This window comes from Folsomia candida, unplaced genomic scaffold, assembly GCF_002217175.1.
Source record: "Folsomia candida strain VU population unplaced genomic scaffold, ASM221717v1 Fcan01_Sc009, whole genome shotgun sequence".
Classification (NCBI taxonomy): Eukaryota; Metazoa; Arthropoda; class Collembola; order Entomobryomorpha; family Isotomidae; genus Folsomia; species Folsomia candida.
In genome coordinates, this window is record NW_019091201.1 from 2467475 (window position 1) to 2494765 (window position 27291).

General features: G+C 36.5%; 3 protein-coding genes across 6 annotated transcripts; all 3 read left to right on the forward strand.

Moving 5' to 3' along the window:
• The first annotated feature begins 107 nt into the window (after positions 1 to 107).
• Positions 108 to 2399, forward strand: LOC110853834 (calcipressin-2). Its single transcript, XM_022102175.2, has 4 exons — positions 108 to 1350; positions 1425 to 1523; positions 1599 to 1665; positions 1739 to 2399. The coding sequence occupies exons 1-4, from the start codon at positions 883 to 885 to the stop codon at positions 1879 to 1881; spliced, it is 777 nt and encodes a 258-aa protein (XP_021957867.1). The 5' UTR covers positions 108 to 882; the 3' UTR covers positions 1882 to 2399.
• A 389-nt stretch (positions 2400 to 2788) lies between these two features.
• LOC110853741 (SR-related and CTD-associated factor 4) lies at positions 2789 to 11589 on the forward strand. The gene is made up of 19 exons (XM_022102059.2): positions 2789 to 3476; positions 3795 to 3904; positions 3982 to 4110; positions 4170 to 4331; positions 4393 to 4770; positions 4850 to 4987; positions 5054 to 5395; positions 5464 to 5609; positions 5679 to 5783; positions 5872 to 6038; positions 6107 to 6252; positions 6324 to 6393; positions 6459 to 6560; positions 6626 to 6874; positions 6944 to 7250; positions 7504 to 7643; positions 7732 to 7872; positions 7939 to 8529; positions 8600 to 11589. Coding segments are annotated over exons 1-19 (4761 nt in total). The 5' UTR covers positions 2789 to 3475; the 3' UTR covers positions 9937 to 11589.
• Positions 11590 to 13188: 1599 nt separating this feature from the next.
• On the forward strand, positions 13189 to 23562 carry LOC110854344 (S-adenosylmethionine decarboxylase proenzyme). 4 transcript variants are annotated; one of them, XR_002548310.2, is made up of 13 exons: positions 13189 to 13498; positions 14520 to 15006; positions 16175 to 16261; positions 20510 to 20636; positions 20700 to 20802; positions 20872 to 21045; positions 21120 to 21148; positions 21238 to 21330; positions 21490 to 21510; positions 21738 to 21893; positions 21972 to 22105; positions 22165 to 22396; positions 22505 to 23562. XR_002548310.2 is itself a non-coding variant. In XM_022102772.2 (12 exons), the coding sequence occupies exons 2-12, from the start codon at positions 14732 to 14734 to the stop codon at positions 22166 to 22168; spliced, it is 1203 nt and encodes a 400-aa protein (XP_021958464.1). In that variant the 5' UTR covers positions 13189 to 13498; positions 14520 to 14731; the 3' UTR covers positions 22169 to 23562. The 4 variants fall into 4 exon arrangements, 3 of the variants coding, with proteins under 3 accessions (XP_021958464.1, XP_021958466.1, XP_021958465.1); XM_022102772.2 differs by having other exon boundaries at positions 22165 to 23562; XM_022102773.2 differs by lacking the exon at positions 13189 to 13498 and adding an exon at positions 13979 to 14440 and having other exon boundaries at positions 22165 to 23562.
• Positions 23563 to 27291: the final 3729 nt, after the last annotated feature.

Consider the following 27291-nt stretch of genomic DNA (forward strand, 5'->3'; position numbering starts at 1 on the left):
GTCTCAATTCGCATTACTTTCTTATTGCAAACCTGGTTTCAGAAATCTATCTACCTTTACTAACATATAGCGAAAAAAGCCCAACTAATATCATCATTTCATATACTCGCTTACATACATGTAGAAATACACGAACACATACGAGCAGAAAGCGCAATGTTGAAGTAAAAGACAAGAGAAAGAAAGTAAAGTAGGCATTAATATTGTAATTTCATTTGCTGCTATTTTTGGACAAGTCGAAATAGAAATAGAAATCAATTCCTGCACTCCCATTACTTATTGCTACTGGTTTTTCTCACAAATTCGCGTAGTGTTTTGCTAAACATTTCCAGAATAAATATTCCACTTGACTCTAGGTTTAATTCAATTTATTACCAACCAAAATAAGTTGGTTTGACGAGTCATTTCTATATGTGCGAGTTTTTTTCGTGTATTCGGCTTAATGAGAAGAATTGTTTGGCAATAATATTTACTAAAATTGCAGTTCCGATTGTGGTGGTGGTGGTGAAACGAAAATTATAAACAATTAATAATTAATTCTACGGCGTTTTGGGTATACCTACAGTTTGTTAAACAAACTTTGTTTCATCAGAAATGAGATGAAATGAAGTGACAAAAACTCATTTAATATGTGATAGTTTGCTGACGTCAAGAAGATCTACAAAAAATTGTGACTGTAATAACCTTCATACATGAAGAGCCACTGCTAAATAAATAAATGATCATGTTCGATTGTGAAAATTAGTGATATTGTGACATTAAAATCTGTACAAGTTTACTCTACCACCACGGAAATAGCTAAATTCTAGATATAAATACAATTTTAAAAAAACGATCTTGATAAATCGAACAATAAAAATAATATTTTGGATAACTAAAAGAATGCCCGCAGACGACAAAATTATGGGTCAACAGGACGGCGAAGAAAATTATAACGTCGACGACGACAACAACATTTTCGTAAATGCGGAAGATGGACTCCGCCTGGAAGCGATGGATGAGGAAAACAACGCCAACAATGAGGCACGACAAAGACTCCAGTACCGGATATTGAACGGAGAATGGGAAGATTTCGATATAAATTTAGACGAAATCATTGACGAAGATTTCCCCACCAACTTAATCGTCACCGGGTTTAACGTCGAATTTTTTGAGCAAGACGAACTAAAGAAACGTTTGGAAAGTTTGTTCCAACTTTACGGCGAAGATGCAGCGTTTCACTATTTTAAGAGTTTTAAACGGGTCAGAGTCACGTATGCGTCGGCGGCGAGTGCGATCCAGGCGAGAATTAAGATGCATGGGAGTGTCTTGGGCGAAAATATTTTAAAGTGTTATTTTGGTCAGAATCCGGTGAGTTGTCATAATTTTAGAGCGTTTTTAAAGGTTGATTTCATCAATTTCATACAATTTTATTTTGTATTTAGATTGTAAGAAAGGATAAGGAGGATGGATTACTACATCCACCCACTCCAGATAAGCAGTTCCTCATTTCACCTCCTTGTTCCCCTCCTGTAGATTGGGAGGTACTAATATTATTAATATCTAAAATCATATCAAGTAAAATTTTATTTCATTTAAACATTCAAAATCAATTGCAGCCTTGTCCCGAATCGCATCCAAATGTCAATTATGACCTCATATCTGCACTTGCAAAATTGAGCCCAGGTGAGACCACAAACAGAATGCTTATGTCGATATTGTCGATGAGGTCATTATTACTACAAAATTTATATTTCAGGTGAAGCCCATGAACTCCATAAACCTGAGAAGGAGTCACACCCATCAATTTTCGTTCACATTGCTGGAGATGAAGAAGAGGACGAAGATCCCTTGAAACCTAAAGCAATCAAAATACCTCACACAAAAAGACCCGAAGTATGAGTTAACTAATAACTTTCCTACTAAATATTAATAGTATGACCCCAGCATCATCACCAACCACTCCCCTTTGTGCATTTAATCTGTACAGATATAAGCAAATTCATCAATTTTCAGAATATAATAATATTTAAAGTAATAAGTATGTAGACTTGTAATGATTTAGTTTTTAGTTACTGCAGAGAGGCAATCAGGTTATAATCAGACAATTATTCGTATTATGCACCCGTATTATCATCAAAATTCTAGTTATCTTTAGAAAATGAAATTATGAATCCGAATGCTATTTAACTCTGGAGTATGTATGAATCATACTGTATGATATCATATCATTGATATGATCAAATGCTACTACCTACTTTTTAAAGTAGTATATTTTAGAAGAAATTGTAAAAACAATATATGCAAGCTTTCACTCATTTGAGATTGCAACGTTATGATAAGAAGATTGCATACTTATGTCTTCACTGTGTCATTAAATAATTTGATTGTGAGAATTACCATTTGCAGTGCAAATTTTGCACCCGTAACTTTTTTAAGTATTCTGAATTCTGGTCTGTTTTATTATCTTATTAGTCAACGCGTAACGAAAAGTCGAAATATGTTTAAGAATAATTTAATTTATAAACTATTATTTGATTATGTCATCAACTAAAATATATACATAAATTACCAAGAAATCAATTTAACTAAAGTCACAAAAAATAGTTTATGAAAAAATTTAGTGTAAATGAAACACCGTAATATTTTTCTTGGGAGAATAAATATATTAAAAATAAATAAAAGATTTTCTGGTTCGTTGAAATCATCATAACTTTTCATTAAATTATGTTTCACAGAAGTATATATTACAGATGATTGATTACAAATTATTTTATGAAAAATATCGTTTTTTTTATTATTACGTATTTCCGAATTCTCATCCATCGAATTAGAGCTATGCTTTCCCCAACTGACCAGCCAAATGCCATCTGATGAAGTAAACTTGAACTTAAGTTCCGACTCGCTGAAATCTCCCGACAAAGTAATAAAATTGGATTGGAAAACTGACACAAATTTCAAATCATCACCAACTTAAAAAAAGCCCCATAAAAATGTACGGCTTAATATTATTTTGAAAATTTCATTAATTAAGTCTCCTACCAAAATAATTATATAGGCGAATTCCTTGTACACAAAAGTGGCTGCCTGCAAACTCAATGTTAATGCATGTGAGAGTGTGAGACGCAGCAAAATGACAGCAAGCGAAGTCAAGTTGACAAAAAGAAGATGGTTAAAATAAAAATTACAAGTTAAAAAGATAATGACGATAGTTTAATTAACTAATTGGACCGTACTCAAGTGGGTGAAGAGCTTGTTAGTTGGAAAGTTTGTGGGGATGGATACAAAACTTGATTGAACCCGGCCGGAAATAAACAAAATTTTTAAATAATTGGAGGAATCTCTAAATATCAAAACATTGCGGAAGTGAATCTTAATTAGTGAATCGAACATTTTGCCTAATAACGGACAAAGCAAAGTTCTTACTCAGCAATACGTATCACAATTTTTAAATATTATTTACGGGCGATGACGACAACGACGGATAAATTTCAAAAGTACGAGATCGATCCGTAAATTGCTGCTGATTTTGCTGTTTGTATAAATAATTGTGATTGGTGTGTCGTGTTTATAAATAATTCTTCCAAAACAAACTGCCAAAATTACCTCATCTTTTAATTCATAGGTGTAGGTTTAATTTGGTTGAGTTTTTGGGAGTGCGTTTTGGGGGTGGCTTATCAAATTGCACGCCGCGACGCACTGTGTGTAGTGTTGTAGAATCGTTTTGATTTATGTATCGCTGTCAACGACGGTCTCCGGCAAACATGTGCAAAAAATGATACATGAGCTCCTACAGTTATTTTAATTATTGATAGTGTCGCTGTCACCATCATCAGTTCCAGAGAGTAAAAAGAGTTACGTCAAGTCATACGTTTACGGCTTCAAAATGAATGACATGGATGCGGTCAATTCGTTCAATGCAGAGGTGAGCTACTTAAAAATAAGTGTCACAAACTACAGTGGTTATAAATGAATCGTAATTTATGTAATTGAATCCTTTAGCTGCAAAGCCTGTACGATGCGAAACCACCGATATCCAAAGGAAAGATGACCGCAGTGACAAGGGCAGCACTGAAAGGCGTAAAATTGTACAAACATGTGGTTCAAAGCGTCGAAAAGTTTATACAAAAGGTAATTCTCAAGGTTTAACATGTCGGTTTATGTAGTATTAATGTTATTCCTATTTGCAGTGTAAATCAGAGTATAAAATTCCTGGACTATACGTTATCGACTCAATAATACGACAGTCGCGTCATCAGTTTGGATCTGAAAAGGATGTATTTGCGCCTAGATTTGCGAGAAATATCCAGACGACTTTTATGCATTTGTACAAATGTCCAGAAGAAGAAAAGGTACAAAGCAAAATAATTTAACCTATTGTCAATGTGGATTAATTTTAAAATTATTTTCCAGGCAAAAATCATCCGTGTCCTCAACCTGTGGCAAAAGAACAAAATCTTCTCACCAGAAGTGATTCAACCACTTTTCGACTTGGCGGATCCAAATAATCCGATTTGGGAGCAATTACAACAAGAACAGCAGCATATTGCTGCATCCAGTAACAGACCTAGCGGCCCTGCTGCGGCAGCGATATCCTCGCTCCTAAGCAACTTACCTTCCGTCCCCTTCAGGAAGGAAGTGCTCGACTATGACTACGGCGATGACGACGATGGGGATGGCGGACCCTCGAACAAAAACCAAGATCACAGCCAGCAAAATAATGTTGGGCTGGATGCTCTCGGCAGTATTTTAGCTAACCCAGAAATTTTAAGGCAGCTTGCAACTCTGCAGGTTAGCTGAGTTTATAATTTAGAATAAGTGTTGTAATTTATTTCAGATTGCAGAATAATAATTAAATTTTCAAATATAGGAACAGATTGCAGCTGCAACCTCTCACACTGGTGGCGGAGGGGGTTACCTAACTCCAGAACAGGAACGACAACGAAAATTAGCCGAACTTAATAAGCAGGAGGCAGCCTTTGATCAACGATTAGCGTCTGCTGTCGCTGTAATAATGATTCAACTTATTAATTGTGTGTAACAATTTTTTAAATTATTTTTTGGACCGTTACAGCGTCTTCCCTTTGCTGTTGACTATGATGGATCTGAGGATGGTGGAGGTCGTTCGAGAAAAGACATTGATCAAAACTCTAATCAATTAGGAAATAGTCAAGGCCATCAATCCAACCAGCTATTACCTCCTCCATTTTTTCAAACAATTGCTGAACAACAGCAGCAATATCACGGACAGGAGGCTCAACAACAGCAACAGCAGCAACAACAACAGCAGCAGCAACAAGCCCAACAATTGTTAAGTCTTCTTGGACAACGGCAAGATGGTCACAATCCATTTGGAATTCAGATGCCTTTCAATGTTCCTAGTGTTCATTTTCCTCCACCCGATGTATCTCATGCTGTAAGTAGCCATTAAAGAATTTGGTATTTGGTTTAGAGTTTAAATTGTCTTGTATGCAAATTTTCTAGACCAATATGTTTAATAATAACCAACAACATGGAGGAGATGAGAATCAATCTTATAATGCGTTCAACCATAATCAAGGGGTTGAAGAAATTGATTTAACGGATGAACCAAACAAAAACAAAGATCGAAGAGATCGAAGACGCAAGAGGTGATTACTTACACCATATATATTTATGTAATTTGTAAAACTGAAATTTGCGTTAATATTGTGTGTTAGGTCTCGCGATCGTAGATCAAGTAGATCTCGCTCAAGATCTAGAAGGTCGAGATCAAGAAGCCGTGGACGAGACGGAGGTGGAGGTCGAGATAGAAAACGGTACAGGTAGGGACCTTATTTATTTGGCACTATTTGCTATTGTTTTTATGTAGCAATTCAGTAAATAATTTTCGAAATCTTGAAATTTTAACAGATCAAGATCCAGAGATCGGAAGGAAGATAAAGAACGTGAACGCGAAAAAGAAAAGGAACGTGTGAGGAAGGGTTTCCCACCCATTAAAAAAGAACACCTTTCAGTCTGTTCAACCACATTGTGGGTTGGACATTTATCCAAATTAGTTTCACAAGAAGATTTGTCCGGTAATTACTTGATAACCGTAACCAAAATAATGATAAAGTCATAATACTTAATTAATTTTTTGACGCAGATCAATTCGGCGCATATGGGGATATTGTTAGTATAGACCTTATTCCACCTCGAGGATGTGCATTTATTGTAATGAATAGGAGACAAGATTCTTTAAGAGCTCTTGACCGTCTTAAGAATACCAAATTGCAAGGGAAAACTATAACAGTGCGTGTTCTATTTATATCACAGTGAACTTGTTAAATTCAAATTATACATGTTCGTTCATTATTCCGTAGGTCGCCTGGGCCCCAGGAAAAGGAATGAAAGGTCGTGAATGGAAAGACTATTGGGAAATTGATTCTGGAGGTATAGACACGTTTTTATATAAAACCAATAAAGGTGGCTGTAATATTTATAATATGATTATTTAGTATCTTACATTCCTTGGGGGAAACTTCGTGTTGAAACGAATCTGGAAGAATTTGAAGACGGAGGTTGTGTGGACGAAGACACGTTGCCTGATCACCTGAAACGTATTTGCTCATATATAAATTATTTAAATATAAATTTATCTAATCACAATTGTAATTAAAAACAGAGAAACTAAAGTCGGGTGACAAAGAGGTCGGTGGACAGCAGAACATGATAGAGTCGGAAAATAGTCAAGAGAATACTCTTCCAAGTGGAAATCCCCCTTCTGAAAGTGCTCCCAAGCAGCCTGCCGACCCAGAAATTAATAGAAATAACGACCTCGCAGCCGCCGCCGCCGTAGCTATGACTCAAGGACAAGGTCCTCCTCCAGGGATCCAAGGAATGCAAGGGATGCAAAACGCATTTGGAATGCCTCGTAAGATAATTATTACAAATATTATGCTGGTATTAGTATCTCGGTGTTTATTATTCGTTTATTTTATAGCTGTTGGGATGATGTCAATGGGAATACCTGTGGGAATGGTGCCTCCCCCGATGATGGGACCTGGAATGCCACCATTCGGTGGAATGGGTATGCCTATGGGAATGATGACTGGGATGATGCCTCCTGGAATGGGAATGGGAGGACCTGGGATGGGTCCAAGTCTGCTTGGCGATATTCCAGCCGGTCCGATGGGGAACTTGCCTCCCATGAATAGCATGCCGCCACAACAAACCCAATCAATCATGGATCAACACCAGTCTATGAAAGATGAGGATGACTCTAGAAAAATGGAAAGAAAGGATGGAAAGTGAGTCCTTGATATTTTTATTTGTGTGTGTCTGTGACAGTACTTTTGCAATTGGCCACTTTATGTACAAGTAATCCCATTTGGTTAATTGTACTTGAGGCAATTGCTATAAAAAATATATCAAAGCTGTTTGAGTGCCAATGTTTTTCTCTGGTAGCATTTGCATATAGATGCTGTGAACATTTATATTATTTTCATTATCGTTATTCTTCATCCGCTAATTAGTACTAAAATCATTCTTATGAATCTTTAGGAGACGAAGCAGATTTACTGATACTAATGAAAGTTTGCACAACCCAATGGATGACACCAGAGCATCTCCATCTTCCCAAGAAGGCATGCTAGTAAAGGACGAACGCCCAGTGTTTGAAAGACTAAAGAGTCTTGCGGAAGGTTGTTGACCTGTTTCTTGACAATTTAAACTTAATAAATGAAGTCTATATATGCAAACTTGGTTTACGCTATATTGTTTTTTTTTCAGGTTATGGATTTAATAATGACAAGGCTGGTCCATCTTTGCTGGGAAATCCTGGAGCAATGTTGGGTGGGCCCAGAGGACCTGTTGACCGAATGCAGCCTGGAGGTCCCCCAAGAGGATTTCCTCAACAGTCTCTTCTTTCTCGTAATTTAATCACGATTAATCACTTGATGTGTGATCCTAATGCATTAAAATATTCATTACTTTTAGTTGGTCCTGGAGGAAATCAATTCCCTCGTCCTGGTTTCATGGGAGTAGACGGTCCTCCTCCTTCTGCCCAAATGACCGGACCAAGGTCTTGGTTTGACGCTCCGAATCCTTTCCTCAACCCGAATCCATTTGCTGGAAATCCCTTTGTTCAGAGCAGCTTATCTGAAAATCCATTCGACATTGGAGTACCACCTCCATCGTCTGATGGGCCTCCACCACTATTTGGGCAACCTAGAGCCTTAGGAGGGGGACAACCGGATCGAAACTTGTTTGAAACCACTTGGGGAAGTGGAGATGATAATAATCGAGGAGGTGGAGGAAGGCCTAATGCCGGCGGTGGTGGTGACGGGTTTATGCGCGGTGGAGGAGCAAACTCGAGAGGAAGGGGAGGAAGGGATAACAATGATAAAGGGGGTTGGTGGAATAGAAATGCGAATGAAGGGTGGGATGGCGGCGACGAACCCACCATGAGCGGTGGATGGGGACGAGGAGGAAGAAAACCATGGGATGGTGGTGATCGTGATGACGTTAGTGGAGGTCCTCCCTTTGGTCGTGGTAGTGGTGGTCGCAATTCTACCGGATCTGAGGAAGGTGAGTGTTTTATTTTATAGTAACTATATTGCCATCATATTTTTGTCTAAGTAAATATGTTACTGTGTAGGTCGTGACCGTGACCGAGGAAGGGATCGAGATCGTGGTGGTCGGAGAGAGGAGCGAGACCGGAGCTATAACAGGGACAGAAAAGATAGCAGAAATCGTAGCCGTGAACGAGACAGCCGACGTCAACCTCATAGTCGTGACGAAGAATCTCGACCTCGTCAATCCAGTGAACGACAACAGCCTCAAGAAAAAATTGTTCCGGTGGAAGAAAATTGGGAAGATGATGAAGACAATGCCAACAACTCCGTCCAGCCTTCAGATGTATCGGCACCACAAGATACCCCAGCAAACAACTGGGATTGTAACAACGCACCCACTAATAACCCTGCCTCAGAGAATTTTGAAGAAACTCAAGAACAAATATATCAGGAAGGAGCCGATCAAAATATGGAAATCTCGAATAATTCTAGATTCAGTGAGGAAAATTTTGAATCCAATGAAAATAGTAATGGGCCGAAAGAATTGGCTGGTAATGAGAATGAAAGAAATTGGAACGAAGAAGACAATTCTGAGCAGCAAGTTCATGAAGAGCCACCCGAAGATTCTTATAATGATCATAATAGCCCAATTTCTCACGACAAGGGGGAAAATATCGAGGAATTTGACAACTCAAAAGACGATATCACTAATTATGATTCAGTAAATGACAACAATTCTTCCTCTTTATATCAACAAGAAACTGAGGATTCGCCCTCTCAGTACCACCATCAAACTCAACAACCACACGACGAAAATTCTTCCAGTTTTCAAAATCAAAACAACGAATATAACAGTAGGGACGAATACATTCAACAAGAATCGTTTTCTCCTCCTCCTCCAACGGATTATCATAGTAATAGTAATTTTCATTCGTCCTCAAATGGTCCAGATAATGAAGAATCAAATGACAACAATGACCACGGTCGTGAAAATCAAGAAGGGCGAGTTTATTCTCCCCACACTGCCCCTGAAGTAGAAGATGATGAAAGTAACGTTAGTGAACAGTATCGTCACAATAATGGCAGTGGTCACGATAACGATAGGGGAAGGGACGACATATTTATTAATAATTCCTCTTCGCCAAACTACGGTGGTGACGAGTCTTGTAGTGGTGGCCAAAATCTTCAAAGTGTTGCTTGTGAAGATGATGATGACAACAGGTGTATACCTTCTTCCAAACATAATATCGAAATCGACCAACCAATTTCCTTTCCTATTCATAATAAACATTCTTCTTCTTCACCCGGTTTACATTCGCAACAAGTTCAAGAAGAAGACACCAACAGCCAAGAAAACTTTGTAGAAAATCACAACGAAATTATAGGAATGACGGAAACGGGTGAAAATGGATCTTCTTGAACCCACGAGTTAATTAACAAAGTTTATTAATATGAACTAGAGTTTAGGTTAATTAGTTCGTATACAAGTTAGTAACTATACGAAAAAATTCAGACTAGCGTAGTGTTTTTTAGTGTAGATTATCGTAAACGCTGCTATTATTCTTCTGTCTGCGTTTATAAAGTCAACTGAACTCATTTAATTATCACAACTGTAACTTATTATTTAACTGTTATTATTATGTTTATTTAATTGTTGTTGACTTTTTTTGTGCATTTCGTTTCGTTTTTATATAAGTTGAAGGACTGATTTGATATGAATATTGTGACAATTTTAGAAACCTGGTCAGTTATAATAATTTTGGGTGAATGATGCGAAACTACTTATTACTCAAACTCAGTGACAATTATTATTATTATTCTATATTATGTACTGCACAGGAAGGGGTAAAGTAGTTAAATATTGTTAATGTGACTGACTTTTGCTGACATATTTAAACTAATTTAATTTTCAAATGAGATATGCAAGTCATAATCTTATTACCAAGTTATAAAGTGAACCAACCAGCCAATATCTATCGAGGAGTCTGTTTTTACCAAAAATGCGCCATGCAATAAATGGATATTTTTACCATTTTACTAAGAAAACCAAGTCCCTGTCCTGTATTACATACATATATTTGTAATTATTGTATATTTCCTCTCGCTCCTCTCTTGGTAAATGAATGATTTGGTACACAAGAAATCAAATACATTTAGCAATTCCATCCAAAACACGCATAAAATGGAACTTCAGCTCCTCGACGACTTCTATCTCTCCTCAGCAACCCCAACTTCCTACAATTCGTATTAAGACGGACAATTTGACGACGACTGTGACACAAGTGAAAGTAAAAGCGCCGTTGCTCCCCCTCAAATTGAGGAGGCGAGTGACAAGGTAAACTTTTAGCTTGTAGGTTAAGCTATAAGGTTCAAAAACCCAAACCAATTCGGAATTCATTTTGGAACAAGAATACTAACCATTCAATCACTGGAAAAGTTTTACATCATTGCAATCGCAGAACTATTGCGTACATCAATATTGAGCTTGCACTATAACGTCGTTCGTAAATATGTAAATCTGTGTTTTAATCTATATTATGCGTTATGCCCGACATCATCACAACAAGATTTTTGGACCTGGATCATCAAAATGCATCAATTTCAACAGTTTCATGACCTCAGAAACGTACATCCGCGTGGAATAAGTGGGCCACAAAAAATGCCCACTTTCTCATTACTCTGCACTTGCTGGCAATGATGAATTTGAAACTTTTTTGACATTGAGATATCAATCCTTGGAGGAAATATTTGTGACTCTGTATAAAAAACAACGTTTCGTTTAGCGAGTAGATTTAGTAATTGTTTTAGCTTTTATTGATAATATTTAGAAATAATTATTGCGTAATGGGCAGATTTATCTGAATGCATATGTCATTTGTAGTAGAAGGTTAATACACAATTTCCATCTAGATTAAGTCGGTTAGTTTAGCGAGGTTGTCCCGCATATCCTTCAATTATTGTCCAATACTACTTACATTACACATATTCTGTACCATGATTAATGATTTTCACCAATTTCTTACTGTAAGTCTTGATAATGGTACGAAAGAAATAAAGTCTCGAACAAAAATAATAATGCGATTCGCGTGTTCAGCAGCAATGAAATGAGATTGAGGACATTTGATGGATGGATGTGCATATAAATTCATCACAGAATAAATCATACAGCTTGTGCTTTGTGATTCCAGAAAAGTCCGCATTAATCATGATCACCGTCGTATTTTGTACTTGTGCTTGTGAGGAAAATGGGTTGAATAAAGTTGTCAATATTATTTACTGAAATTCTGGTGTCATCATCCGTACGCTTGTGATGATGACCCCATGACATGACACGCAGAAAGGAAATACAACCATGGAATAAAATATGCTATGCAAACCTGCATCATTCGATGATTGATGTTGGAAATAATTAAGATTATTACAATTTAATAATTTACAAAATGAAAGATTTAACTTTCCTATTGTAATTTGGCATTTCCGCAATTTTTCATGATTTTCGAAATATCTCGAGAAGAGTGTAACTTTTGACCAAGCCTTTTAAATGGACAAGACCAGACAAAGCATGATGACAATTAATGGATAGATTTTCTCGCTTAATTTCAAAAACTCATTCGTAAAATATAAAATAAACTTAGGATAAGTGACTTATCCTTAATTGGCTTCGGGAGTAGAGGAAAGCCTCGATGTTGGTGGGCTGGGAAAATCTGTATATTTATATGTAGTATAGTAATCTAATTCCATGTTCTACATAACTGATTCGGATAGGTCCTTCCATATATTTATTCATGGTGCAAAATTTAAAGGTTTTTTTAGCCAGTTTCTGAAAGTAGTATGAGTCACCCTGTTGTCTGTTACTCTAGGCATTGTAATCAATGATCAATGGGGAACGTAAAAGTTGGGAGCATAAAACGGTTCCACGAACACGCTTACTACTAAATGAATATCCTGTAATTAACATGAAAATGAGCTAAACACTCATCCATACTTATGATAATCAGTATCAAAACTTAAGCTGTTTTATCAACAAAACATTTCCTAACGCCAATACTTCTTGTTTTTATTCCTTCTGTTGTACAAACAATTCCGAGAATTTTCGCAAGCCCTTATGTATACCCGATTTATCTGAAGAAGCATGCCAAATTGTCATAATATACAGGCTAACAGCATATGCACGATGACGTACTTGTTACGAAATATCTATTACAGCGTGACCATAGGTTTCTGCACATTTCCAGAATCCATGCACTTTCACCCTTATATGTACATAAACATATTAAAAATTCATGCCAATTTGCCACCAATCAACGTCACAACTTGACGTTTCTCATGTAACGTTCATTGAAAAAGGCATCAAGTCCAATCAATATTTTCCTGAATGAAGTACATAAGGATGACTCAGATTCATATTACTGGTAAATACTTAACTCCTTGCTTTCTTGGGATATGAGCATGCATATATATGCAGCCTTTTCCATTCAATAGGTTTCTTTACCAAGTATCTACATACATGTGTCGCCTAATAACCAAACTCGTGCATATAAGAGCACACTTTATATTATTATCTCTTGTCCAACATGCTCTCAACCCATGCTGCATATGCATGTGTGCCCTTTTCTTTAACCACAATTACTAAACCCAACCAGAGTCTTAAAGGTTCGACATTTAGTTAAAGCTGGATGAGCAACTTTGCCGGAGCTCAGTTAACGGAAGACGACTCGAGAGAGAGAGAGTTAAACGTATTCATACTCTTTCACAGTCTTTTTGTTACAGATTTCTTATCGCCGTCGTATTTCAACGCATAGTTAAAAAAAGAACACTGTGTACATTAGATTCCAATAATTCCTAGTAATTCTCTTCTAGCAAGATTCATAAGCATCTCTTCTTACGTACGTACGTACATCTTCAACCATTGGAGGATCCGATTACAGGGAATACCCGTGTTCGGAAAAGACCGAACGTGTGGTGACCAAATTTTTCCAAGGGTGAGTAAATACACCAGTCAATGGATATAGTAGAGTAACAACGTCATAGCTTTTTTTCTAAATTGTATGAAATGAAGATTAGTGGATGGATTTGGATCCTAAAATTTCGAAAAACTTGCAGCTCTTTGTCATCCATTTCTATAAAATAGTCCTGATTTCATGCTCAGTCGATCTGCTAACAAAATTTGCATGCAGTGCATTTTATATGCTCAACGTTCTATTCCGCACGTCCATAGCATTAGAATCGCATTATTGTTTTCCCTTCCCTCACTTTCACCTTCAACTGTCCGCCTCCTCTCTCTGCTGGCCCAATGGAGTCGGGAGAAAGCACATTTTTTCTATCTGGGTCGGTTGGGACTTGGGAGGTGCCCGATTTTGCAAGCATTTTGGCAATATAGCCCGTACATATATGCGAATATACGTATGATTTAGTGCCCGACTCCTACATATTACGCGAAATTCGCTAGCTTTCTCTACTCTGCCTGCGTAGATTTCTCGCGACGTTCATCCGTATCCTTGACTCTGCAATCCACCCATTAGTCGACTATCGACTTTCTCTCCTTTACCATTTCTGTGTCGAAAATAATATTTACTTATTACTTTACCCCACCCCTCTCTCAATCAAAGTGCATTGCAAATACGGATACCACAAGTCCTCTAAGAAACCAATTTTGTCCAGTTAACTTGTACTGAAATTGGTACACGAATTACTATTATGTCATTTGGTCCCGCAACCACAGTTCCTGACTTGTTTGTCACTTGTGGTTGTGCGTTACTCGTAAAAATCGGCGACGAAACGTTGACGGAGGAGATTTCTGGTCGTGGCGGTGGAGGCGATTGCGACGGCGAAACTCGCAAAGCCATGACCTTCCTCCTCAGTTGATACCTGACCGAGAAACGTCGGCGGTTGAGGGACAAGCTTCCTCCTGACCGGCCCCAAACGTAGGGGGGATTTTGAAAAAATTAGCATTTTTGAAAAAAATAATTTTCAAAATTTTAATGTGTATTTTGATAATTTCAGAATCTACTATCTTGGACCCCCACACCAAGCCAAAGATCAAGTACCTCCCGATATCAACAATCCAAGTTGACACCCCACGGCCACGTTCCCCATCAACTCTTCACGTCCTAATCTCACTCAGAAGCACATAAAAACTCTTCATTTTCATTATTTTTGAACAATCCACCTCAAAAAATATCACGACGACGAGACAAAACAAGCCACGCGTAAAAATGTCGTCCGATTCGGATTATTCGGACCACTCTGACCACCAGATCGTGTCCGTCTTCTCGTCCAGTGGGGACTCGGACTCGGATCATGATGACCGTCCACGCTTGGACGACATTATCATCAGCAACCCCACTTCCGGGGCAGACTCAGACACGGACAATTCAGACATGCCAGAAAGTGAGGATCATTTCTTTGAAGGGGTCGAAAAATTACTTGAAGTTTGGTTTACCAAGTCGGATGGGAAAACGCAGAATTGTGATTTGAGGATGATTCCAAGGTGAGTAGTGCCAAAATTTGGTATTTTTTTACATTTCTAGGAAATAAGTGAAAGTAGGCAGAATTCCGATTTTGTGAAATTTTGTGCGCATATTTTTCCTCGTTTTCTGTCCCATCATTTTCTCCTCATGCTGAAAACGACTCAATCAATGTTTCTCATTCCTTCCTGTTTGTCGTCATACGAAAACAAAACCTCGTGTCCTTAACCATTTCTCAATATAAATATCGGGTAAATGTCGGGACGTAAGTTGACTCCGATTGCATCGATGCATCGCAAGAACCTTCGAGAACCTGTCAACCGTCAATATTACGACGACTCTGACCTTTCCAGTATTCCCGTTATAATTTATCCTCGTCATAAATGCACTGCACTTATTCCTAATAAAAGTTTGGCATTTGGGGAAAAATCGTGTAAATTGTACGCGTTTCTCGCATGATACTTTTTTTATCCGTTCGTTCATTACCATGCGATCGCAATCCGTCGGTAAGTACATTCCATTAGATTTAGATTAGTCGACGCTTGCCAAAACGTAAGGCCGGGTTTGAGGTTGACTGAGCAGACACCACGAACGATGAGACTATAGTTACATCATAGGTTATTTCTCCCAAGAAGAGAGACGACCCACTCATATTACATAGTCGTCTATACGCAAATTCCACATGGGATGAGCTAATCTAAACCCGTATTGAAAATCAGGGGCAAGGCGTTTTCAAAAGTTCGGCTTATCAGTCAACTCCGAAAACCAATATGGAGTGATTGTCAGATGTACTTTTTTTGTCAGCTCTGCTTTTGTCAAGGACCTTGAGTGAGGAACAAAATGGGGATTCATGATTGATGACTGCAGTTTTTTTGATACAGTCGTGACGTTCTGAATATAGCCATTTTTTAGCATGTTCTAGACTTTTGTGAGGAACACACAACATTAAAAAACTTCCACTTTTAAAGCAGATGAGAGAGAGAAAAGAGAGTCACATTATTTCGCAATGTGACTAACTGAATGGAATGGTATGAAAATGTGCTATTTTTACCCTTGCATAACCAAAACACAACCGGTTTCACCGAATGACTAGTTTGAATATTATGCTCTTTATGTATCATACGAACTCTTTAAGATGTTGCTAAAATATTGTGGAATTTCCATTAATTGCATCCTCTTAATTTCTTTCAGGGAGAAAATCAAGGGTCTTTTGCGAGTCGTCAAGTGCGAAATAATCAACATGCTGTCCAACGAATGCATGGACTCGTACGTTTTAAGGTAACCAGAACAAATTTTTTCTTACATAAATATTTCACTTGCTTTATTATTATTTTGTAAAAAAAATTCTTCATCTATCATCTAAAAATAACAAAAGTTTAATAGGTGGGGGAATTATTAAGTGATGTTTTTTACGAAATGTACAATTCCAAATACCAATAATTATGTATTTATGTAAATATGTACGCTGCATTAATGTCGCTTTTGGTTTTGTGGTAAAAAAACTTGATTGTTAAAAGTGAAATGTTTTTGCATAATATGTGAGTATGTAAGATGATGTGGGGCATGACCTCTTTATGACATACGTGACCTCTCAGCTGCGGACTTTGCCTCTACATAAATAATAATGCGCTTATGTCTGTGGTGTGGTATGGTGTGGTCCCGGATAATGTGTTATCGGCTTATTAAAAAATACTTAATTCGGCTTTATTTTTATTATTCCTTTTACTTTTACTATCGCACACACGCCAACAATTTCTCCGTACTATTTAATGTCAAATCCTGAATTATTCCGCTTGCACAAAAAAGGTCAATCAAAGTTCAGTTCAGTCAGTTAGAGGAACACGCTTTATCAAAAAATAAATGAGACAATCCCCTTGGACGACTAACTAAAAGTATGACAATCAATGGTGTCTGGCTGTTTGGATGGATGAGACGATGGGTATTCAGTATTATCAAATTATTGTGAAGGTCACCTCACCATATTTTTAATCGGTTGTGTCATCCAGACCATTAGATTTAAATAAATACTAAATGCATCAGAATTAATTCATTTTTTTGCATAAGTGAATAGAAAGACGTGTAATCCATAAGATTTGTCAAATTCTAATCATCATAAACAGAACAACTTTCTCATTATCTTTTCTCAATGATGAGATTTAAGTAAGTAGGACTGGAATTTTGGGGCAGAGCAGATAAACCGACCATAACTTGAATTTACTTGGGTTCAAGTTAATTTCCTCCTCTGGTTGACCAAATTTGAGACAAATAATATCACTCATCATCAATTAACATGTTTTCTTACATGGGAAAGATAGATAAAGTTTGAGTAGTTGGAGTCCCAAGACTTCAAATTGATGATAACAGGATTCCTCAAAGTTTAAAATACTGATCTATCTATATTGTGAGAGGGCAAAATTGGATTAGAATTCTGTCTCCGCTTGTTTGTCTCCTAATTCTAAGTAAATTAAGTAAAATTATCTACTCGAGTAAACATTAAGAAGATTTACGTATTGGTAAATACAAATCTTTGACAAATCATCCATCAAATATTGACCCAACTAAAATTGTGTATTCTTTACATGCATATATCTCAGCAAGGTTTGATCAGCGATCAATGCTTGATGGCCACCAGACATTTTTAGTCAATAATTTTTGTCAGTTTGCTTGTTAGAAGATGACTCAAATTACAGACCATAAACCAATATTATGACAATAATAAAACTGTTAGGACAATAATAGTCCTTGGTCATTCTCTCCAGTTAAAAAATAATGGCACGTTTATTAGTTCATATTAGGTACTCGTATGTATGTACTTGCTCCAATACAGGTTTTCGTTTCAAGTTGCATAATAATTGCAAGCAATAAAAATGGCACCGACCAGACGAGCCATAAAATGGGAATCGTGTACATAGGCACGAAGGCAATTCTTATTGGAAATCGCGTTGCAATAAATGACGACAGATAGATAGGTACGTCCAAATACGATTTGCAAATTTCGGTCCATAAGCACTCAACAATTCCATGCTTGGAACCGGCATTTGTGGACCTCGTGTTTGCACTGGGCAACCAACTCTGTAAAATGACTGGGCACTTTTCCGCTATAAAATTGGTCTGGCATTTCAATCCCTGATCAGATTTCATATTTTGATTTAGTTATGACAATAGGATACCCATCACATTAATAATTTTATGGCATTTTGGCGCTTGCTTAGATAGATTTGATAAGATTGAATGGTCGGCAATTTTTTGCTCATTGGTATCCAATGTCTTTTGACATTTAAAAATGATGGTTTAGTTGACACAGCCATTGTTACTAAGTTGGTGTTTTTCATCCGTTTCGCCGGCGTCATCACGTTTAATTTTGCCGAGTCAAGTTTCCTTCTATGCAAAAATTCAAACAGTTGGAATATCCTTTGTAAATGAAATTTGAGAATTCCGGCCGTATGTAACGTCTCACATTCTACAATGTAATTTAATGGAGGACGGAAAAAGACGATTCTTTAGCAGAAATTTAGTAGGTATGTATTACATAAGTCAGAAGTATGACATGGGGTGAATAAATGGAATGAATTGGATGCACCCATTTTTACATATTCGTGTCCTCGTCGCCTCGTTGCCGGCCAGAGAACGTATCGCTTATCAAATACTGAGATATTCGCCTGTTAAATGACGATCAGGTCGTGTCAATGAAACTTGGTCTGCTTATCCACCTAAAATAACGTTCTGCATGCAATATTCACATGATTGAAGGATTATGACTTGACCACTAATACAATTTTTATTGCTTTGCTTAACATCACTTTGTTAACCCGTGTGTCTTGCATTAATATCCGAATGTATAACGCTACCGCTGACGTTGTGTTACATGTATGTATGTACATATATGCAAATTATGATACACGGCCTACAAGGTAAGGCACAGGTCACGTAACGGTCAGTTTTGGTACTGGAAACCACGTGATACTACAAATAGTGGACGAAACGAAAGGACTCGGAGAAAACATTAAGGAGCGCCCTCCTGGGTCAAATTTTCTCGATCTAAGGTGGTATGACCTCCTCCTACGCATTGAGAATGAGAGTGGTGTCGTTATGTTTCCAGATTTGGTCTCAATCTCTGATCGATCTCCTATGACTGGGTACTTGGTCAAGCAAAAAGGCAGCAGTGAATGCAGTCTCTCGAGTCCATGTGGCCAGTGTCTCTGATCTCTGATGATCATCTCCTCCTCCTTTCCTTTCTGGTTGTCGTTGGCAGCCTTCGATCCGTACCGGGAGCTGCTCCCAGCGATGAGGGGCTTCCGGTACTGGCAAAAGTATGATTCTCTAAGCCCTATTTTTATCTCATGCTCTTCCTCCCTCTTGACTCGATACGTATATTTTTCAGAAATTCTAAAAAAATTTTAAATTTTGTTATCAATTTCCGAGTCGTAAAGGGAGGAAGGGTCCTGCCCTGTGGTGGCAGGGGAGTGGGCTCTTGTGGAGGATGGGTGCCTTTGCCCAAAACCTCTGGGGAGCGCCCCCAGGCTCGAACAATAATTCGTATTGTTGGAGTATCTGGAACATTCCTGATGTGACCTGCCTGCACAAAGGTCAACTCCAGTTCCCTTCTCAGTTCAGTCACTCAACTTAAAAGGGCGTTGTTGTGTTCCGAAATTTCAAAATGTTTAGTAACCGTGGGCAGGAACTAAGGGTGTTACCCCTCGCTTTATCGCCGGTGCGGTGGTGTTTGCTTCTACATGAGTACATATTCTGTGTGGTCTGTCGTTATATAACGTTAAGTACATGATGATTTGATTTCTATTAGTCTAAGAAATACATACCTATTTTGACAAAAGATTTACATATATTTGCACTTTTATGCAATGTGTGGTGGTTATTTATGAAAATTATAATTTTGTAGTTTACAAATTCCTACATATATTTTAAGAAATTGTATATTTGCCATAAAGCTGGAACCATTAGTCCTCAAACCATTCAAAGGGGTCATCTCATGTTAGACCATAAAAAATTATGACTTTGTTGCTAATTTTAGTAGATAAAATAATTTGTCTAGATCAATATGTCACCGAATTTAACTCAGTCAGTCACAGGGTTTGTAATAAAATGCATGGTCTCTGACTTTGCAAAATAGTCTCGTTCTTCTTCATCTCGTCCGATGCTGAATTTTAACTCAATTACTTTAATCACTTTGTGCTCTTACATGAACCTCTTCTTTGGTTTAAATAGGACATTTACCAGTTCAAGGACATGTTTAAGCATAGAGAAATTAATTATGAGGGTGATTAGTGGAGCTAGACATTTATTATTTAACTCGCAGTCATTCGTTTGCAGTCTTGCATTTCAAGTCAAACTTTGAATTCTTTACGTGATGGAAAACAAGATAATGATGGCGAGTGATTCCAACTTTATGGCTGTAATACATAAAAATTAATAGATGGCTGGTCGTGCTAGTCAACGAATTTCTGATAAAAATATATCACGAATTTTTCCTTAATGGAGGCAATCCCACTTTTCGTTATGTGTTTGCAGCGAGAGCAGTTTGTTTGTTTCCAAGAAACGTTTTATCCTCAAAACTTGCGGCACCACGACGCCACTCCTCTGCATGAAAAATCTGCTCGTCCTGGTCAAAAAATATGCTGGGTTTGACGAAGTTGAAGTAAGATTTCAAAATTATGTAGTTTTGGTCTCCATTTTATTAAATGATTAAAAAAAAAATTAGGATGTCTTCTATTCACGAAAAAACTACAAAAAGCCAGAACTTCAAAGGTCCCCACACCGCCATTTTGACCAAGAAGTGGATCTGTTGGACACTTTCTTTCATGGTTCGTTTTTTCGAAATTTATTATTTTCAGGACATTTTATAAAATATTTATGGCAATTCTTAATTATAGACGGGTCAGCCTACTGTCTCGGCAGCGTGAATCGTGACTGTTGGTATTTGTACACGGTCAACTCACTCGGAAATCGAATGCAACATTGTCGCGGAAATTTGGAACCTGATCAAACTTTGGAAGTTTTGATGACCGAGCTCGACCCGAGCGTGATGCGGATCTTTACCAAAGAAGGTCTTATTACACATTTATTATGTGAAAATGATGTAAATTTCCATTGCACATCAATCAAATTATTTCAATTGCAGTTTGTAAATCTGGACAAGAAGCTACTCTGGTACGATTATACATAATAATTTTAATGGTCAAGATAAGAGAAACTTGAGCAGCTTTAGTAAATTTCCTTGTCAAATGAATATTTTGCAGAAGTCGGGAATTGACAGAATCATTCCAAACGCACTTATCAACGAGCATCTATTCGACCCTTGTGGCTACTCCATGAATGGAATCTTCAAAAATGTAAGTAAATGGCTACTTAGTCAAATGATAACTTGTACTTATCAGAAATACTTAAATTCATGCAGTAATTCGATAAATTTTCTTAAAACTTTGCCTGAAGTAAAGTAATGATGATATTATTCATAAAATTCCTTGATTTACTTTCATGCTTCGATCCAGAATGAAAATCAAAGCTCTGATGTAAGTTATCGATGTACAAACTTTTCTAATTTTTGTTGATTTCAAGAGACAAATCGTAGTTGGTTTTTATTTATTTTTGCTTGATTTTTGGTTTTGAAGGCTCGGTTTTTGTAAATTTTTATTTTATCCACACTAATTTTTGTAGTTCATTCGATTTGCAGTTAAACTAGTGTTCCTTAAATTGGTTAAAATTTTAAAATTTGAATTTTTTGCATTAATTACTTCAGGGATCCTACATGACTATCCATATAACTCCGGAGGAAGAATTTTCCTACGTCAGCTTCGAAACTAATGCATCCCAATGCTCCTACAAGGACGTTATTGGTCGTGTTTTGGACACCTTTCGCCCTGGAAAATTTGTCGTCACTGTTTTTGCCAACAAGGTAGACAGGAATTTTTTAATGGAATTTCCACCATTTAAAACTGCATTTGCAATAATTATGTAACATTATCACTTATAGGCAAGTTCGGCATACAACTCTCACGCGGAAATTGATCGTCTCGTCGCCATCAAGGAATGGCTCCGAATGGAGAGTCAGTTTTGTCGATTTAAAAACTATGACCTGACTTACGCGCTGTACACTAAATTCCCCAGGTATTATTTTAATTAATACTAATTTATTCCATAAAATAACTCACTAATTGTGTCCTTAGCTGAGGACTCTTTTTCCCCGGCACCACTTCCGGCACCAACTCGGACTTGTCCATGGACCTTTTTCTCCTCATTCTTTCCGGTCACCAAAATTTATCCTGGAATCAAATTCACCTATCATTTCTGCTGCTGGGGAAGAGTCATAACTCTGCTGGATCTACGTCTTTTCACCACCCGGAATTTTTTTTAGAATTATTTTACTCTCTCATTTTCCACCCGTTAATCCAGAACGAGGTTAATTCATTCTCCTTTACTTTCACTGATCTCAATTTTCAATCCTACTTTTTTAATCATTCTTATCTCGACACGATTCGTCACAACTTTAAAGTTTTATTATTCAAGGGAGAAACTGGAAAGCATAATAATAACGGAAAAACGGAAGACACTGCTAAAATTGAGATTTACGGAAACAACGACGCGTACCATTTTCCAATGGTAGAAAATACTTTACCAGATAATTTATTAGTTTTAAGGAATGCCAACGAGAATACGAGTTACTACACTTATGATGACAAGAAAAGGTGCTACTTCGTGAGACAAAATGACTTCGAAAATACCAAAGCCGCAGTCGAGACTTTGTACGCGATTCTTTTCTTTTTAATATTGTTCCAAACATTTTCTCATCTTGTTTTTTACAACGTTTTCACTCTTTTTCTTGTGAGATTCCACTCAAAGAAGAATAGAAAATGGTTGGGTTTTAGAGAACAACAACAGCCATTTTATGATGATAAGAAACGTTATTATCATCATCATTTTCGCCAGCAACAACAAGTCAACCTTGAACCCGGTAGAAGAACGTGGAGAAGGAGATGGAATGACCATAAAGTCGTTATTATGAGGTCAATGACCCTTATTCGACCCTTCCGGTCATGTCACCATCTCTGCTCCTACTCCCAGTGCAAACTAATGGACTTTGTTCCATCAAAGGATAAAATTTCCTGAGATCGATCACACTTCGAAAAAAAATTTAATATTCTTTCCATTTTTCGAAGTATTAAAAAACAAACACCACCAAGAAACATTACAACATTTTATGTGAAAATAATTTGTCTATATTTTTTAATTGTGATCTTTGATCTCACTTTGTCAAACTACAGTTTGACTATGCATTTTGTGAGGGGACGTTTTTTTGGCGTTTTAAACGTTGTTGTTGGCCTATAGCGATTCGATTGGTGAACTAGTGAAAAAACTGCTTTTTCCAGTAGAATATTAGTTTTATCTTCAGCTCATAAATATTCAAATTAAATAAATACTCGAAAACTAGATGAAAATACTATCCGATGTTAAAGAGCGTAGTTTGCAGAAATATATGTAACTAAATATATTTAACAGAAGTAGAGTTAATTGTTGACTGTTAAAAATTAGTTAGTTTAAATGTTACACAGATTAGGGGACAGTAAGCAGCCAACAATCAATGAATTCTAGTGATTTATAGAGTACCTTGACAAATTTGGGGCGATTTTATTTTAAAAGAATGATGATGATAAGCATCTACCTCTCTCCAGGATTTTAAAATTTGTTGTTTTTAATCATTTATCATGTATCCAATCATGTAGTTATTTTATTTACTACTTATTTTAATTTGACGAAATGTTATCATTGGTAAAATTATTGTGTGTTTTACTGGATTCAAAAAAATTGATAATCAATAAATGTTAGCTTATTTATAATTTAAAAATTCCTGTTTTAAAGACTTATTATAATTTTAAGTAACTCTATAAAAATTATGCAACAATTGATTATAACAAATAGTGAAATTAGAGCAATAAATATAAATCAATAAAATTAAAATAGCCGAATTTTATATCCTTCTCATTGCTTCAAATATGCTTAAAATTACCATTTTTGGTCTTTTTACTTGTTCACTGATTCGTAAAAGTCGATGTCGAGGTCTTTTTGGTCGCTTTTCTTGACTGCTTCGTCATCATCACAAAAATTCTCATCCCATGTTCTCATCTCACCAAGAAAGACGTACTTATTAGTAATTAGCCGTGGAATTTATCATGCACTTGACTTACACAACATTTTCATGACACATGTACTAATTCATCCCTAATTACTCGTTATTTTTCTCCCACAAATATTAATTGTTTAATAAGTACAGTACTTATTAACTGAGTTAAATGGCAGATCGAATTAAGTAAATACTCGTTGGTCATGTCTTTTTTTGCAAAAATTAGTGTCAGCCTTACACGCATGCAGTTCAGTTCATGAATGATGCAAGAAAAAGAATGACTTTATCGAGTGAAAAAGTTTGACAGGTTTTAGATCATTTTTAACATTATTACTTTAACAAGCACGTATTGATACGTTTGTTTTGTTGACGTTTAATCAACTTTATTACACACACAGGATTCGATTTAGACACAAATTTGCAGAATATTGACCAGTTAGTTTGGTACAGAATGGCACGACATAAAAATTTAGTATGTGTGGATGTCGTGTCGTGGTTAGCGATCAGGATTAGATTATCAAGGTTGTGAAATATCTATCCTGTAGTCCGTTTAACCAATCTATTGATTAGTAATTGCAACTTTTTTTTGCAAAAAAGTGTGCAAAATTGGGTCCTTATTTAAATTCAATATCAAAATCATGGCCTAATTTCCTTCGCTCATTCAGTTTGATGGACGATTTATTAATTACTCTTCCTGATGCACATGACTTGCAGTTGCAGTGCAGCAACGGTTACTAAATATATGCTACTAAATAACCCTGTTATTACGACAAAAATATGCATTTAAGACAACAATTTTCGTATGCAAATTATTTGCACATGTAAACCCGATGATTACAAAGATAAGTAATGCGACAAGTTAATCAAGGAGTGGACATGGCGAATTTGGAGATTTATTTGCCTTATTTAGTTAAGTATATAGTTTGCAAATTACTCTACATACTAATCAAGTTACGTAATATGCCCCCGAAACTTTTCAGCCTTAAAATAACTAAACCTTTACGTGAACAATTATGGAAAAATCCTAGTCTCAACGTTCACAAAGTGATCAACTCAACAAACCCTTTCTTAGCAATTGTAAAAGTGCACGTAAACGGCAATCCAACGTCCTTGGAGGAATTACTTCAGGACACGATTTTATTTGACATCTTGTTACTTTTGTTGAGCGTATAACGTTCTTAGATAATATTGCTCAAGTCAAATTACCGGCTCAGTCTCAGATCAGAATAACGTCAAATTAATAAATTACTGTGAGATTAAGGCATAAAATTAAATGTATGTAAATTAAATTGGCCTGATTATTAAACGTTGCAAATTATTCGTTTTGAAATTCATCGTGACCATACGGTAAGCATTTGGAATGTACAGGGTGGTTAAAATGTCACGCTACAATGGAAAATTTTTCGATGGGGAAAATTCGTAAATTTCCATTAGTTACCGAAATTTTATCGCTAAAATTCAACATTTTAAGAATTTCGTCATCAATGCTCCATCAGTTTTGATAATAATTATTAAAATCTCAATCCAAAATCTTGTAACTAATGGAGATTTAGGGGTTTTTCCCATCAAAAAATTTCCCATTGTAGCGTGACATTTTAACCACCCTGTATTTAGGAGAAATAGATAGAGAGCAACTTGAAATTCAGGAATTTATTAAACATCTTCAGACTGACTTTTTTTTATTTTTTTTAGTAAAAGTCAAGTTGGTCAGAAGTCGGTATGATCTCCTGTTATAATTTAATTTCAAACTTTTAATTTTTCATATTCGGTCGCTTAAGTCTACCAAATCCCGAGCAAGGAAAATCATTTAAATTGATTTCAAAATTTTAATTTTTCATATTTGGTCGCTTAAGTCTAGCAAATCCCGAGCAAGGAAAATATGTTCCATTTAAATATTTCTTAATTTTTCGATTCGGAGCTTTATCCACGCATTAAAATGCACAAAAGTCGTTAATTACTTTTACCCACTTACTATTACTACTTTTACAGCTTATCCTTTTGATATGTACTGCAGCCAGAGAATCTATAATTGCATTGCTTGCATGCACTCTTTGTCAACTCACTTATACGGGGCAAAATAAAATGCTCGATTAATTAAGGATTTAAAATAGGACGCAGTAAATTAATAATTAGCGAGCATTGTCCATTCTTCTTTTACAAAATAATAATATAAAGCAACATCTGTTCCCTTAAGCTTGCTGCTGCTGTGATAAATTAATTTGACAAAGTCTCCCTAATTGTGACGAGATTACGTAAGAAGAACTAGTCAAATGGTCAGCAAACTAGTCAACATACGTACTTTTACTCCAATTTATTATTATTTAGTCTTTTTTTTCTGATGGGAATGACGGGGCGGAAGGCTTATGTGGTTTGGCACAATGAAAATGAAAATGAAAAAATTAAAGGATGAATAAACTTCCTTTTTCTTACACGGCATGAACAAACGTATGCACAAAGAAATATCTCATGTAGCGTCCGTCGTATAGCAAACTTTTGTCACCCTCACATCAAAAAAAGGTACGGAAAAGAGCGTACGTGTCCAAACAGTGGCCGCGGAAGCTGTGGGGACATCTGGGGACATTAACATTGTAGGGTGGGGGGAGGGAGGGGTTTGTATAACATGGGGAGGTGATGCGGACATCGAATAACTGTGGGGACATTGCCCCTCTGTTCCGCGGCCACTGTGTCCAAATTGTCCACCAAGTAAAATGGGCTAAATAATAACAAGACCATCAGAATTCCGATGTCTTTAATTGTTTTTGTTAATTGTTTGCATTGAAACTTCAAACCCAACAATGAAACAGAGTACTTTCTGTCGTGTTGTGGTGTCGTGCCAGTAAATAAAAATATAAATCAGATCAATGTCACCATAAATACGCTCATGTTTCTACAAGTATTCCGCTTAACTTTATGTATTTGCTTACTTATTTCACTTTTCATTGAACAATTACTTTCTTCTAAACTACTCCTCGTTCGTTCATTTCATGAATAAATATTAATTGTTCGTTACAAAATTGCAAAATAGTCCTATTTCATTATGTCATCACTTCACTACACAAATTGATAAGGACTGAATGTCAACAGTGCCTTGAATTATTATTACCATTGCATTATTAATTCATTACTGCGTAAGCGCCTCGCTATTCTTATCATGTGAAAATATTTACCCTCTTTT